The sequence below is a fragment of the Lactuca sativa genome, chromosome 3, assembly GCF_002870075.4.
Source record: "Lactuca sativa cultivar Salinas chromosome 3, Lsat_Salinas_v11, whole genome shotgun sequence".
NCBI classification, from domain to species: domain Eukaryota; kingdom Viridiplantae; phylum Streptophyta; class Magnoliopsida; order Asterales; family Asteraceae; genus Lactuca; species Lactuca sativa.
The window spans coordinates 264,714,207-264,728,190 of NC_056625.2; the positions used below are offsets into that span (position 1 = coordinate 264,714,207).

A 13,984-nucleotide genomic window follows, 5' to 3' on the forward strand; every position below is an offset into this window, starting at 1 on the left:
AGATATTAGACTGTTAAAATCCGTCAAAAAATCACAACTCTTTCATGCGAACTTCATTCTTGATTGTCTTTATATTGACAGATTCGTCTTTACAAGATCTTCAACTCTCGATAACATTGTTTTGGCTAATACCCAACCGATTTTAATTTCGATTTCAGTGTCACGCACTGTTGTACCGAAATTTTGAAAAATCATAACTTTTTCATACAAAGTCAGATTTTGGTGTTATCTATATGTATATTATCAATTTTACTATTACTACGATTTTCATTTAGATTACTTATTCTTACAAGCAACCTATCTCTAATTTATTTTTTACGACACACGTTGCCGTATAAGGTCGAATGTGTAACTTCGAACAATCATAACTTCTTCATACACAATTAGATTTGAGCATTCTATACACCCACAAAATCTTCCTCGCGACTGATACAACTCTCATAAAGATTATTTATCATAAATAATCTTTTATCAAAAAATTTATTTTTATTGCGCAATGATAAAAGATTTATATAGTCAGTAACACGTATTTATTTCTTGCGTACTGCTAACAATTAATAAAATGAGTATTTATTTATTATAATCACCTAAATCATCTAGCCCTAACTTACGGGTGTTACAAAAACCCTTAAGTTTATAAATCTTTTACGTTTGTACCCTAATTATTTTTTTGTTTTCGATCATATTATATGTATTCATGTAGGAAAAAAAAATATTTATACAGGAAAACGTTTACTCAAACATCATATTCACAATTTGTTAGATGCTAATTCTTTATATATGGGGTTTTTAAGCTTATTTATTAGTTATAAAATATAAGAATGTGTTTTTAATAATATAAATATATTTTTTAGAAGTATAAATATGTATTTAGAAGTATAAATATATTTTTTAGAAATATAAATATATATTTTTATTTTCTAGAAAAATAATTACATTTTTAGAAATATTGATATGAGTTTTAGAAGTATAAATATGGATTTTTATATATTTAGAGGTATATCAATAAAAAAATGTGTTTATATGAACAAAAGAATTTACATTTACATAAACATAAAAATATGTATTTTTATGTTAAATACATAAAAATACGTATTTATACTTCTAAATATATATTAATATTTCTAAAAAATTATAGTTATACTTCTAAAAACATAAAAATATGTATTTTCACTTATAAATAGTGTATATATGCTTCTGCAAAATATAAAAATATGTATTTAGATTTCTAAAAAATAAAATAAAACAACATATCCATCTAGTAATGTATTTCTACTTCTAATGACAAAAAAATATGTATTTATACTTCACACATTAATCTTTCGAAAACTATATTTATACTTTTAGAAAACATAAAAGTATGTACTTTTATCAGTGTTGCAAAACTCGGTCTAGACAGCCGATTAATCGGAATCGGGTAGGGGCCGATGTACTTAATTAGGAATCAGCCAAAAAACTCGGAACCAGTCAAACTCTATCAAATTCAGTCAAAAGCAGTCAAAATCAACAAAAATTGGTCAATGTCGGTCAAAAGCAGTCAAAATCGGCTCCAATTCGTTTAAAATCGGAAAAATTCGAAATCGTTCAAAATTAGAAAAGCTTGAAAATTTTGACTTTTTTAGAAAAAAATATATAATTGTTATTGATATTCTTCTATTTTGTTATAATTTTTAATAAACTTATATATATATATATATATATATATATATATATATATATATATATATATATATATAATTTTTCTAAAATTAATTTCATATAATTTATCCATCCGAATACTCTCCGCCTAGACTCAATATTCGCTAGGCACTAGTTGGCGGCCTTGGAAACGTTTAACGAGTTTTGGAACATTAATTTTTATATTTTAAATTGTATAAATAGGAAAAACCCCTACATAAAAGGAATGACATTTAAAAAAATATAAATATGATGTTGTAACAACGTAAATTTTCAAAACAATTTTTCATTTTTAACACATAATTTCATTCATAAGGAAATTCCAAAATCCAATGTTTCACATATTATCCGAATAAAAAAATCCCAAGATCTCAATACATAAATCCCTCAGTGTGTACGATTCATGTCAGCGCCTTCCCACGATCTTCGCTGGTACCTGAAACACATATCACATAACACGGTAAGCATAAATGCTTAGTGAGTTCCCCAAAATATCACATACAACACATACGCCACTCGAGGCTATATCTCGATACAACCTTCCGGTCGATGTGTCTCAGCGGGACCCTCCAGTCCCGTAACTCGTTGGACCATCCGGTCCAGTCTATATCGTTGGACCCCCCGGTCCGATCTATATCATTGGACCCTCCGGTCCGGTCTATATCGTTGGACCCTTCGGTCCGGTCTATACAACACATAACATACATATATCACAATACAAAATCTCAAGCATACACATACACATAAGACCCTCCAGTCTGCACATAGATATCACTCTAGGTAATGTATAGTGAAAAGACTCACCCCGGGTAACTTGGATAATCTCGCTCTTGAAATACTGATCTAGCCTCCGCCTAACCACATAAACAATTTCCTCAATTAAATAACGGCTCCCAAAGGCTAGGTTACTCTTTCTACAATCCCACAGAAGGGTAAAAGACCATTTTACCCCTCTTTGACCCAAAAGTCCAAATGTTGACCACAACCCTAAAAGTCAATGAAAGTCAACAGCAAGCAGTACGCGGGGCGTACTCCGACTAACCAGAATCGGGGGACTCGACCCCCTACGCAGCGCGTACTGGGATTACGCCCAGCGTAAGTCCGAATTTCATATTTCCTTCATTTTTAGTCTGAATCCATTAAGACCTAGGCTCATATTCCAGATCTAAGCTCTCTAATGCCTCTTAAGCCATAAAGTCGAAACCTTTAAGCCTTTGCATGGCTGTAAAGGTCACCATTCACTTCAAACATGTAACCTCTTTCCCCATTAACCCCTAATCTCGTGCATGGCTTAATCTTAACGTCCAAGATTGGATTTTTATGAACCCACAACTCATATTACTCTGAAATAGGGCAGATCTAAGCTTATGGAGACCATTTGCTCATAAAGTCTCCACCTTGGGACCAAAACCTCTAAAAATTGGTCCATGAAGCACAAATAAAAAATGATAAGGAAAGATTTGAGTTTTTTTACCTCCAAGTGAAGCTCCGCCCTCTGTAGAACTCAGATCCAAGCTTGTACTCCAACTTCTAGCCTCCACATGAACCTCCTCTTCTTCTTCACTATCACAAAAAGGCACTTTCTAGCTCAAGACACCCACACACAAAAAGGCACTTAAGAATGAACATCCTCTTCTTCTTCACTATCACAAAAAGGCACTTAATAATGATGATATTGCTCTCCTAGGGTTTCTCTTTATGGAATGGTGGGTGGGGACAAGACCATATCATTCCTTTTATAGTCCTCAAGCCACAGTTAGGGTTTTGCATCTGGGCCAGCTACGCCCAGCGTACCTAGGCGGGTCCGCGTCCAAAATAAGCGCATGAGTACGTGCAACAGACTCTTCAGTACTGTAACATCCCAAATTCCCAGGTATTATTTTTTATTGTATTTTTGGTGATTTGTGAGGAGACTCGGCGAGTTGGAGCCCAAACTCACCGAGTATGATCGCGGTTATGGGTGCGAGTTTGCGTCCGGACTCGGCGAGTCCATGCTGTTTAATGAAACTCTAATTCCCCGAGTTTGGAGCCTATTTAAGGGCACTTATAGCCTCCCATTGCGGCTACCAGTCCCTTGAGAGAACCCTAAGAGAGCTAAATCGCTTTGAGAGAGAAGAAGTCACTTTTGGATCTTTGTATCCTTTGTTTAAGAAGAAGAGGGTGACAAGAGAAAGGAGGAGGTAAGATTCAAGCAGATCCAGAGTCTAGAGGCTTCATTTTGAGTTAATAGTTCGAACCTCCTTTAGTTTTAGGGTTGATCTTTAGAGTTAGGGTTTCCTAACCCCTTTGGAGAGTGATTATGTGAAGCAAATAGTCCCTAATCAAGTTTGTGCCTTGGATCTGGACTCAAAGAGGTCCAGAGACCTTAACCCTTGGAGCTTTTTGGGTTAGTATGGAGTTATTGGACTTAGGTTGTCATTTTTGGGACCAAATCTCCTTTTTATGCCTTGTTGTGGTTATACAAGCATCAAGTTTCGAAATTTACGTGACATTCATGCTTAGGAAGGCCAGATCTATGGTTTGGGGAAACAGATCTGACCTCAGGAGGTCAATAGAGTTTGTGCATGGCATGAACTCGCTGAGTTGTTCTTGAGACTCGGCGAGTAGGGTTTGGGTTTCACGTAAATTGTTCAGCGAGTAGACTCGCCGGGTTGGGGGATGACCCAGTGAGTCAGGGAGAGTCAAAGGGGGGCTGAGTCAAGCCGGAACTCGTCAAGTTGTTCTTGAGACTCAGCGAGTTAAGTCGTGGTGGCCCCGTGATTCATGCCAGGTGGAACTCGTCGAGTTAGGGAAGTACTCGACGTGTCAAGAGAGGATCCAAGGGAGTCAGTGAACACGTATAGACTCGCCGAGTTGCTCTAGTGCACTCGCCGAGTCCGGTTAAAGTTGACCGTTGACCATTGACCAGATTTGACCAGTGTTGACTTGATAGGGTTAGTCAACCTTAGTTGTGAAAGTGTTAATTAGAGATATATTGTGTTATAGGAGGACTATAGCTCGGGAGATCGAGCGCTAGTGATTTCAGGGATTTGCAAGTTATTGAGATACGCGAGGTGAGTCTTCTCACTATACTTTACCTTGAGTAGGTAATCAGAGTTATGTGATAGAGTATTTGTATGCTATATGTATGTTATGTGTTGTACTGCATTATTTCTATGTGATTTATTGTGTGCATGCTTATAGAGTTGGAACCGGAAGGTTCACAGAGTTAGAACCAGAGGGTTCACAAAGTAGGGTCTACGGACCCACAGAGTTATAGCCTCGAGTGGCTAATATGTGCTATGTCTGATATTTTGGGGAAACTCACTAAGCTTTGTGCTTACAGTGTTTGGTGTTATTTGTTTCAGGTACTAATGATGACCGTGGGAAGGTGCCGGCTTGATCAGTACACACACGAGATTTTTATGTTATGAGATCTTGGGATTTTTATATGTCAGGTATTGAGTTTCAAACATTGATGTTTTTATGAATGTTAAAATGAATTATGTTTTTATAAAAAGCGAAAAATTGTTTTGAAATTTACGGTGTTACAAGTACGCGCAACGTACTCTTCAGTACACGCAGTGTACTCTTCAGTACGCCCGGCGTACTCAATTGCCATACTTTTTCCTTTAGGGGCTAAACTTGACAACTTGATAAAGAAGAAGTGTTAAAGAGATGCACCTGAATTTCAGAATGTTACAGATGTGTAGTTAAGTATTTTTTCATGTACAGACACATTTTTTCTGCATGAATAAATATAATATGAGAAAAACAAAAAAATATTTAAGATAAAAATGTAAAAGATTTATAAAATTAAGGGTTTTTCTAGCAAAATTTATGTCATAGTAACGTACAAACCTATGATAGCAGTTAGCAAGGGCAAAAGTAGTAAAAAAACTTGTAAAGTTCTAACTTTAACTAATAAAAAAATGATGTTTAACTAATAAAAAAATGATGTTAAGGTAAGATTGTTATATTTTGCTTTTTTTTCTTTGAAAAACTTAAGTGTTTTTATATCAATATTCATTTCAAGAAAAATGTACTACCTAGATATCTAGATGACTCACTCACTTATTGGTCATCATAATGTTTGAGCATTGGCTGAGGAATGTTCAGACCTATATAATGTTAGGGTGTCCCATAACATTTAGGCTCGTAGTATAAAAAATGTTTTTCTTTTAGGTACAACGCTTTTAAAATATGAGTGTCATTATTTTTTAGTGTCATCATTATTCAAATGTTCTACGTCCTATATTGTATTTGAGACTATTTATCTAAAATTTTATTAGTATACTATGAATTAGTAACACGAATAAGCTAACCCTTTGTTGCAAAAAATAGTTTGGGCTACCTAGTTTGGGCTTCTTGTGGTTTGATATTTTAATTGATAGTTTTGAATTAGCTGTTTCATTTTAATATTTTAATATGTTACTTTATTGGAGTTTGTCACAGATTGCACCTTATATAACTTCTTTGAAAACAAATTGGTGAACGACTTAGGAGGGTAATAAGGTTTTAATTTTGTCCATATTAAGTAGTTAATTTTTTTTTTTGTGAATATTATACCAACGTGGTTGTTATAACCGTTTAAAAAGGATAATAATGTTTTAATTTTGTCCATATTAGGTCTTTAAGGTTTTTTTTTTACATATTACCACCAATATGGTTGTTATAACCGTTTAAAGAGGGGGTAATAAGGTTTTAATTTTGTCCATATTAGGTCCCTATTTTTAATATTTTGATCATTTCATCTAACTCTTTTACAATTTATATTAGTATTTAATTAGATGTCATTTCATCTTATCATTTTAGTTTCCATTCACCACAACCATACATTCAATTGAAAGGTTACATAACAATTTATTTTGTCATTAAAAAAAAAAACTAATAATAATCAAAGTCATAATGATTAAGGTTATGTTTAGCACGCCACAATTAGCTGATAAGCTAGTTTATTTTACGATTTTTTTAAAGTTATAATGTTTGGCACGCAAAAAAGCTAGTTCACTAGTTTTTTAAAAGATTTTTTTTTAATTTTCCAACTATACCTCTTAATTAATTAAGAAAACATACTTTTTAAATGTCATTTTATGTCATTATATACATTTAGATAGCTTATAAGTCAGCGGCAGAGCCATTGTCAAAGCAAAAGAGTATCCCGACAGTAATGGGGTAGCCCCGATACGCTATTACTTATTGGGAATACCTCATTACTTGTTAGGGATACTCTTTTACTTTAACCCTGGCTCCGCCACTGGCTTATAAACTATCTGAAATTTATATAATGACATAAAAGAACATTTAAAAAATATGTTTTCTTAATTAATTAAGGGGTATATTTGAAAAAAAATTAAAATAACTTTTAAAAAACTCGTTTAAATAGCTTTTTAAAACGCTAGCTTATAAGCTACTTTTTGGTTTGCCGAATATAACAACTTAAAAAATATCGAAAAATAAACTAGCATATCAGCTAGCTATGGCGGACCAAACATAGCTTTACTCATTAAGACTTTGATTATTATTAGTTTTTCTTTTCTTTTTTTTCGTAAAAATGACAAAAAAAATTGTTATGTAACCTTTCAATTGAAACCGTGGTTGTGGCGAATAGGCGACTAAAATGAGAAGATGAAATGATCAAGACATCTAACTAGATACTAATATAAATTATAAAAGAGTTAGATGAAATGATAAAATTATTAAAAATAAGGTTCTAACGTAGACAAAATTAAAACCTTATTACCCTTTTTAAACGGTTATAACAACCATGTTGGTGCAATATTCACAAAAAAAAAAAAAAAAAAAAAAAAAAAAAAAAAAAAAAAAACCTAATATGGACAAAATTAAAACCTTAATATTCACAACTTACAAGTTTATTTGTTTTGGTACCGCATATGGTTAATCAATACAACTTTTTCTTAAATAAATTGTTTTATAATATAAATAAATTATTTATTGTTAAGCGGCCGTTGTGTAAAACCGGATTTCAATTGTTTAATGTTTGGCGATGATCACTTTTAATTCCACTTCTTCCACTTTCTAATCTTGATTGGGTTCACATTGTGTGCAAAATACAGTACCATTTTTGATGTTTTCATTACACGTAGAATATCTAAAAATGGAAAATGTTTTAACTTTCTTCGGTTTCTTAGGGTAGATAATGCGGAAGATCTTAATTGCAAAGTTGTGTTAAATAGGGATTGGAAACTATAACATGTTTATGTATATATGAATCAACATATTCGTCCAAAAGAACAAAATATTCATCATGGAGAACCTTAAGGGGTGAAAGTAATATGCAAATGTAGTTGAGGTAAAAAATCAATTAAAGATGATGAAACAACTGTTGCTACAAAAATCAAAATTTCCTTTAATAATAATAATAATAATAATAATAATAATAATACAACACTATATATTTTTAAGCATAAATCAGCGTTTTTTCATCTTGCTTGAAGACTTGAATCCAAGCTTACGTTTCTTAAATGCTTCCATTTCAACGTTCTCTTTTAGTTTCTCCAAAGCTTCACACACAAAAACACAACACCAAACTTAAAGCTAAAGAAACAAAGTATAGGATTCAACAAACAAGGGCAAATTCGTAAAATTACCAGCATCATAGGTGGATCGTAGGGATTCAATCGAATCAGATGGAAGTGTATGAACAGGACAAGAATCAATGTCGGCTTTCTTCAAAAGCTTCTTGAATTGCTTCACCTGAAACAATAAGTACAATAACAGAATTAATCTCTCAAATGAATTGAACCAAGGGTATTTTGGTCTTTTTGATTAAATAAAAAAAATAAAAAAGTACTTCGTCTTGGTGTAACAAGGTGAAGCAACGGCCTGAATTCCCAGCTCTTGCAGTTCTCCCAGCACGATGAATATATGTCTTGATGTATGGCGGCTTATCATAATTAATTACATTTCTAACCCCTTCCACATCCATGCCACGTGTCATTGCATCAGACGACACCACCACTTGTACTCCACCTTCCCTAAATGCCCTCAATGTCTTGCTATATATAAAAAAAACAATATTTTAATAAGATGAATTAATAATTGAGAAATAAATAAAACTTAGAGTAAATTACACGAATGGTCCCTATGGTTTGGGGTACTTTACGCGTTTGATCCCTAACATATTTTTTTAACTCGGAAGGTCCCTACTGTTTGTTTTTGTTACGCGTTTGGTCCCTGTCTTACCCAAAACGACTATTATTTAAATAGGAAAAAATGATGGGGCAGGTAAGGTAAGGTAAGGTGAGAGGGGTGGGGTTGGGGGTGTGTTTATTTAAATAGATTAAAAAATCAAGGGTAAAATAGTCTTTTTATGTATGACAGGGACCAAGTGCGTAACAAAAACAAACAATAGGGACCTTCCGAGTTAAAAATATAAACTAGGGACCAAATGCACAAATTACCCTAAACCATAGGGACCATTCGTGTAATTTACTCTAAAACTTACCTTCTCAAGGTTTGATGTTGATGACCCGAATATTCCTTGATTTTAATTCCCAAATCTCCAAAAAACTTAAGCAAAGTGCAAAGTCGGTGAGTCGACTCAACTGAAGAAGTGAAAACAATACACTTTTCCCCTTGTAAATTTTTCAAAAGGGAAACAAGGTAAAGAGGCTTCATTTGTTGTTCGCATATCTTCACAAAAAACAAAAAACCAAATTTAAATTTGTAAAATTATTATTTAATTTTAACCCATAAAATATTATTATTTTATATACCAATTTGAAGGAGTGGAGATGTTCTGGAAGCTTATATCGTATGTGTCCGGTTGTCAAGAACAAAGGATGATGCAGTTGAAGTTGAGAAAGTTTGGTTGGGTCTTGAGTTAATGTGGCAGATAAAACCATCTTCATAAGCCTTGGGTAGGCTTTGTTTTTGAATCCCCTTTCTACACCACTGCAATTACAAGTTTCGTCCTTGTATTATTAAATATTTGCAGAAATGGTCCCTGCTTCCTACTATGTTATTAAATTATTACTGAAATGATGGTGAAATGGAGTTATGGACCCTTCTGAATTAGAAAATAATACAGAAATGGTCTGTGTGATCCTTGCTTAATACAAAATTTACGGAAATTGTCACTATGTTTCACAAAGTTACTAGAAATAGTCCATGTAGTTTAAAAAACTACGGAAATGGTCCCTGGTTAATTGAAAAGTATAAGAATTGCCACTTACATTCTCCTTACAGTCTTCAAGGAACCAAATGTAGAAGGATTGGAAAAAAAGGCATCAACAGTAGAGTTGGTGCATTGAAGAACCATAGGAAGCCATGACTGATATGATTCCCTAAGCAATCTATCCGTTTCATCAACTACCTGAAATATAATGAGGGCATTTACGTCTTTTACATATATGAGAGATATGATTACCTAAGCAATCTATCTTGTCATCATCAAATTACCAATAAAAAATGTCCACTTCACAAGCTTTCTAGACCTATTTTCAATGATAAGGGCGTTTACGTCTTTTACACACACAAGAGATAAAATGGCAATTTTTGTCCCATTGACATCAATGTCAATCCAATATTCCAATGCATATCAAACGCAATACAACTTGTTCTGTTTTGTTTTGTCATGTAACAAAAAGCGCCTAAATTACATGTTTACCCCTCAAGGATAGTCGAATTACCAACACAACATGAATTTTTAACAAAAACTCAAGCAGAAAAATAAGTACATGCAAAAAAAAATGTTCCTTGAAGTCTGGACAAGCTTTCTAGAGCTATTTTCAATGATGAAAATGAGGAGGGCATTAACGTCTTTTACACAGACAAGAGCTCAAGATCCACTTTTTAGGTAGGAAAAGGATAATTTGTCCCACTAACATCAGTGTCAATCCAATACATACCAAACACGGTACAATCTGTTCTGTCAAGTCATGTGATAGTATCGTACATAAGATATGGGGTCTAAATGACAAATTTACCCCTCAAGGGTACTGAAATTACTAAAAAACTTACCAAAAAACGAAGATGCTCGAGTGTAAAACCTTTGGTGTTGTTAATATGATCTATTAGTCTTCCAGGTGTTGCCACTAATATATCAACAGCACTCTGTAACTCAATGGGATGATGATGTGGATCATAACATATACCTGCTTCAAGTTTTGGTCTCTCAATAAGCATTGAGATTTCTTCTGATATTGAAGATTGCCCTACTGCCAAACCAACAGATAACCCCACTGCAGGGGCAATTGTGGCAAAAACATCCCTCACCTAACAAATAAATTTGATCTTCTTTACATTGATTCACTTATGAAAGCATTTTATGTAAATCTGAAGGAAGGATATGTCTAACCTGCAACGCTAAATCACGAGTGGGTAAAACCACTAAAGCTCGAAGACATTTGACAGAACGAGATGAAAGCGTTTGTACAATTGGCAATGCGTAGGCTAATGTTTTCCCACTTCCTGTAGGTGAATTCACACAAAGGTCTCTCTCAAAGGAACCAGGGCCCATGGTTTCTTGCCAAACCGCTACTTGAACAGGAAAAAGCGAATCGATTCCACTATTGCACAAAGCCGCCTCCAGCCTAATTCAATATTCGGAGAAACAGGAATGAAGAAACAATTTTGGACATATTTCGTCGATTGAAAAGTATTTGATAAGCGGCATAAACAAAAGCGTAAAGTAATCGAATGAGAGAGATGTTTGTTACCTTGGATTGAGAAATGGAAGCTGAGTAAGGGGGCAGTTTTCAAACGAACTAACATCAACTGGACTTCGCATCCATGGCAACACTGCTACTTTCTTTCTCGCAATCTGCTGCTCTTTTGCTTCTTCCTCCATGGTTGCAAAAGAGAAGCTGATGAAGCTCTTCGAACCTTGATGGTTTTGAGGTTGCAGTTTACAGAGTTACAGTGGCCGGATGCCCTGAGATCGCTAACATAACCGAGTAAAGCGGCCCTGCCTGCCCTGGTCGTATCCCAGTTTTTGGGCCAGTACCCCGGAGCCCAAAGTGGTTGGGCCTGTAATTTTACTTTAAGGACTATATTTTTGTAAATTTATTAAAAGAATATTTTAAAAGATATTCATCAAATACCATATATATATATATGTGTGTGTGTGTGTGTGAGAGAGAGACAAAAAAATTGTTTAGAAAACTTTGAAAATATAGATTTTCGAATAATGTCATAAAAAGTCTTAAGTTTGATCGAAAATGTCGGTTTTATCTTCTGACAGATTTTTTGTTTGTTTATATCGCAAACTTGTCATTTTTTGTTATTGGTTTTGTCTTTTTTTTATTTGTAATAGCAGGTTTCCAAATTACCATTAAATATTATTTGTGAAAAAAACCCTTTATTTTATAAATATTTTGCAGAAAAGTCCTTAAAATTATTAGCATATGAAATATAAATATATATTCAAAATTCGATAAAACTAAATAGTTTTTTAAAATTTATATATAAAAAGTTTATATCAAATCAATATAAATTTTACCGTACTTATAAAACCAAAAAAAAAAACATATTTTTACCTTTAAGTATGGTAAATTTTATATTAGTTAGATATAAATTTTTGATATTTAAATTTTAAAAGTTATGTATCTAAACCCTAGTTTATTCTTATTTTCGATAGTGATAGTTGCTTCCTAGGGTTTATTGTATTTGTGTTCAATACTTGCATGCCTAATAGTGAAAACATAAATCCTACAAACTAGGGTTGCATACACACATTTGGATTGTATGTTATGCTCAAAACCCTTCAAAAGTAGATCCTTTCAACGCTTCAACCACAGACAAACTAGCACCCGATAGCTGAGGTGCTCGATCCGAAGAGATGATCACACAAGGATAGCCATGACCAATCAGGTCGCTGTTATCCCATAACTACCGGTCCTGTCAGTTCTTTCGAGGAGCCCTTTGGTTAACAAGAAACGAATGAGTATCGTGCCGCTGAGAGGAAGTATGTACGACAGACTGGGTGGACGAGTTAAAGAAGAACTGGGACACCCGGAGTTGAGGAAGTACACCTAAGGTTCGACAGGCCAAATCAAACCCGTCAATCTTGTTAACGACAGTAGGAGTGAGATCATCCACAAAGAATCCATACTCACGTATAACCTAATCAAAGAAATCTGATATTGGCAGCCGAAGACCCGCTTCGAAAATCAACACAATGACTCCAACCTTTTCTGTTGGAGGCTGGTTAAAAATAGCCCCTTTCTTTGGAAATTACACTCCGTGTTCAGGCATAAACCCAAACCAAAACTGAAGAGACTCGAACTCTTCTGGTGTCGGGTCACTCCTAAATCGCAAGAACATCATTATAAATCTCGAACAGAAAACAGTTAGAAAAGAATGTCACACAGAATAAGACTAAGACAATTGAATCATACGAGGTACAAAGATCAAAACTTATCCTAGTAAAGGGGAATTTTAAATACAAAGTGGAATAATCAGTTGGTTTCCCCAGTAAAAACCGTCTGCGCAGCCGACCCCGTTACGTCAGTAGACGTACTCAAAACCATCCTTGCCGATGTGCCTTGATCTAAGCTAGAACAACTCAGCTACCCAAGGCTAACGCTAACGTTTACTAGCCTATGGACTTATTAATATATCCCTCTAAGAATACGTTAAAGATAATGGGACGATTATCTAAAGGAAGACCTAGCTAACAGTCGCTACCTAGCTTAAGTACTAGGTCGGGCCCTCGCCTTCGCAACCTCTTACTTAGGCCCTAGAGTTATAACGCCAAGGTCCGACTCATAACTATTGGCTCCAGTCCATAACAAGCCAAAACAGTACCAACCACTCCCCAGAGTGACACATGGAGTGCTCAGAGCGCTACTCTTCGGCGGTTCTGCACCAATAGCAGGTAACCGCTAGCGGTGTACGATCAGCCAATGGGATGGCTCCACGCCTTGGCAGTCTAGACAAGACAAAAAGTATTATCGGGGACATGCTCCCCCGACGACAGGTATAGAGGAAGCCCTTCTTCTCCAGAAGAAGGGAACACCTCTCTCTCTCTCTATCTCTATCTCAAACTAAATCCTAATTCCCCCCACACAACTACCGACTAGACCGTTAGAGTCTCGTTCCGAGACCCCATCCCGAACAACGAATAATGTCAGTTCTTTCTTTTTTGTGTTCTCAGGCTTAACTCAGGCAAAACCACAACAGACGATGTTAGGCTCGAAGACATATCACAACACTAGTGATCGAAACCTGAGAGAGAGAGAGAGAGAGAGAGAAAAAAAAACCAATTTAAGGAGAGAGAGAGAGAGAGGTGTGAGGATTTTATGGAGGGGCTCTCCTCTATTCATAGTAAATGGCATCGGTCCAAAATCAACCTAGCTTTCAA

The 13,984-nt window shown here is 34.7% G+C and overlaps 1 protein-coding gene across 1 annotated transcript; it reads right to left on the minus strand.

Moving 5' to 3' along the window:
* Positions 1-7,964: 7,964 nt before the first annotated feature.
* LOC111888093 (DEAD-box ATP-dependent RNA helicase 1) lies at positions 7,965-11,559 on the minus strand. Its single transcript, XM_023884201.2, has 9 exons — positions 11,340-11,559; positions 10,979-11,213; positions 10,642-10,896; positions 9,855-9,994; positions 9,396-9,573; positions 9,125-9,312; positions 8,471-8,675; positions 8,268-8,373; positions 7,965-8,180 (listed from the first exon to the last, which is right to left on the minus strand). Exons 1-9 carry the CDS (start codon positions 11,468-11,470, stop codon positions 8,089-8,091), a joined length of 1,530 nt encoding a protein of 509 aa, XP_023739969.1. The 5' UTR covers positions 11,471-11,559; the 3' UTR covers positions 7,965-8,088.
* Between the last annotated feature and the right edge of the window lie 2,425 nt (positions 11,560-13,984).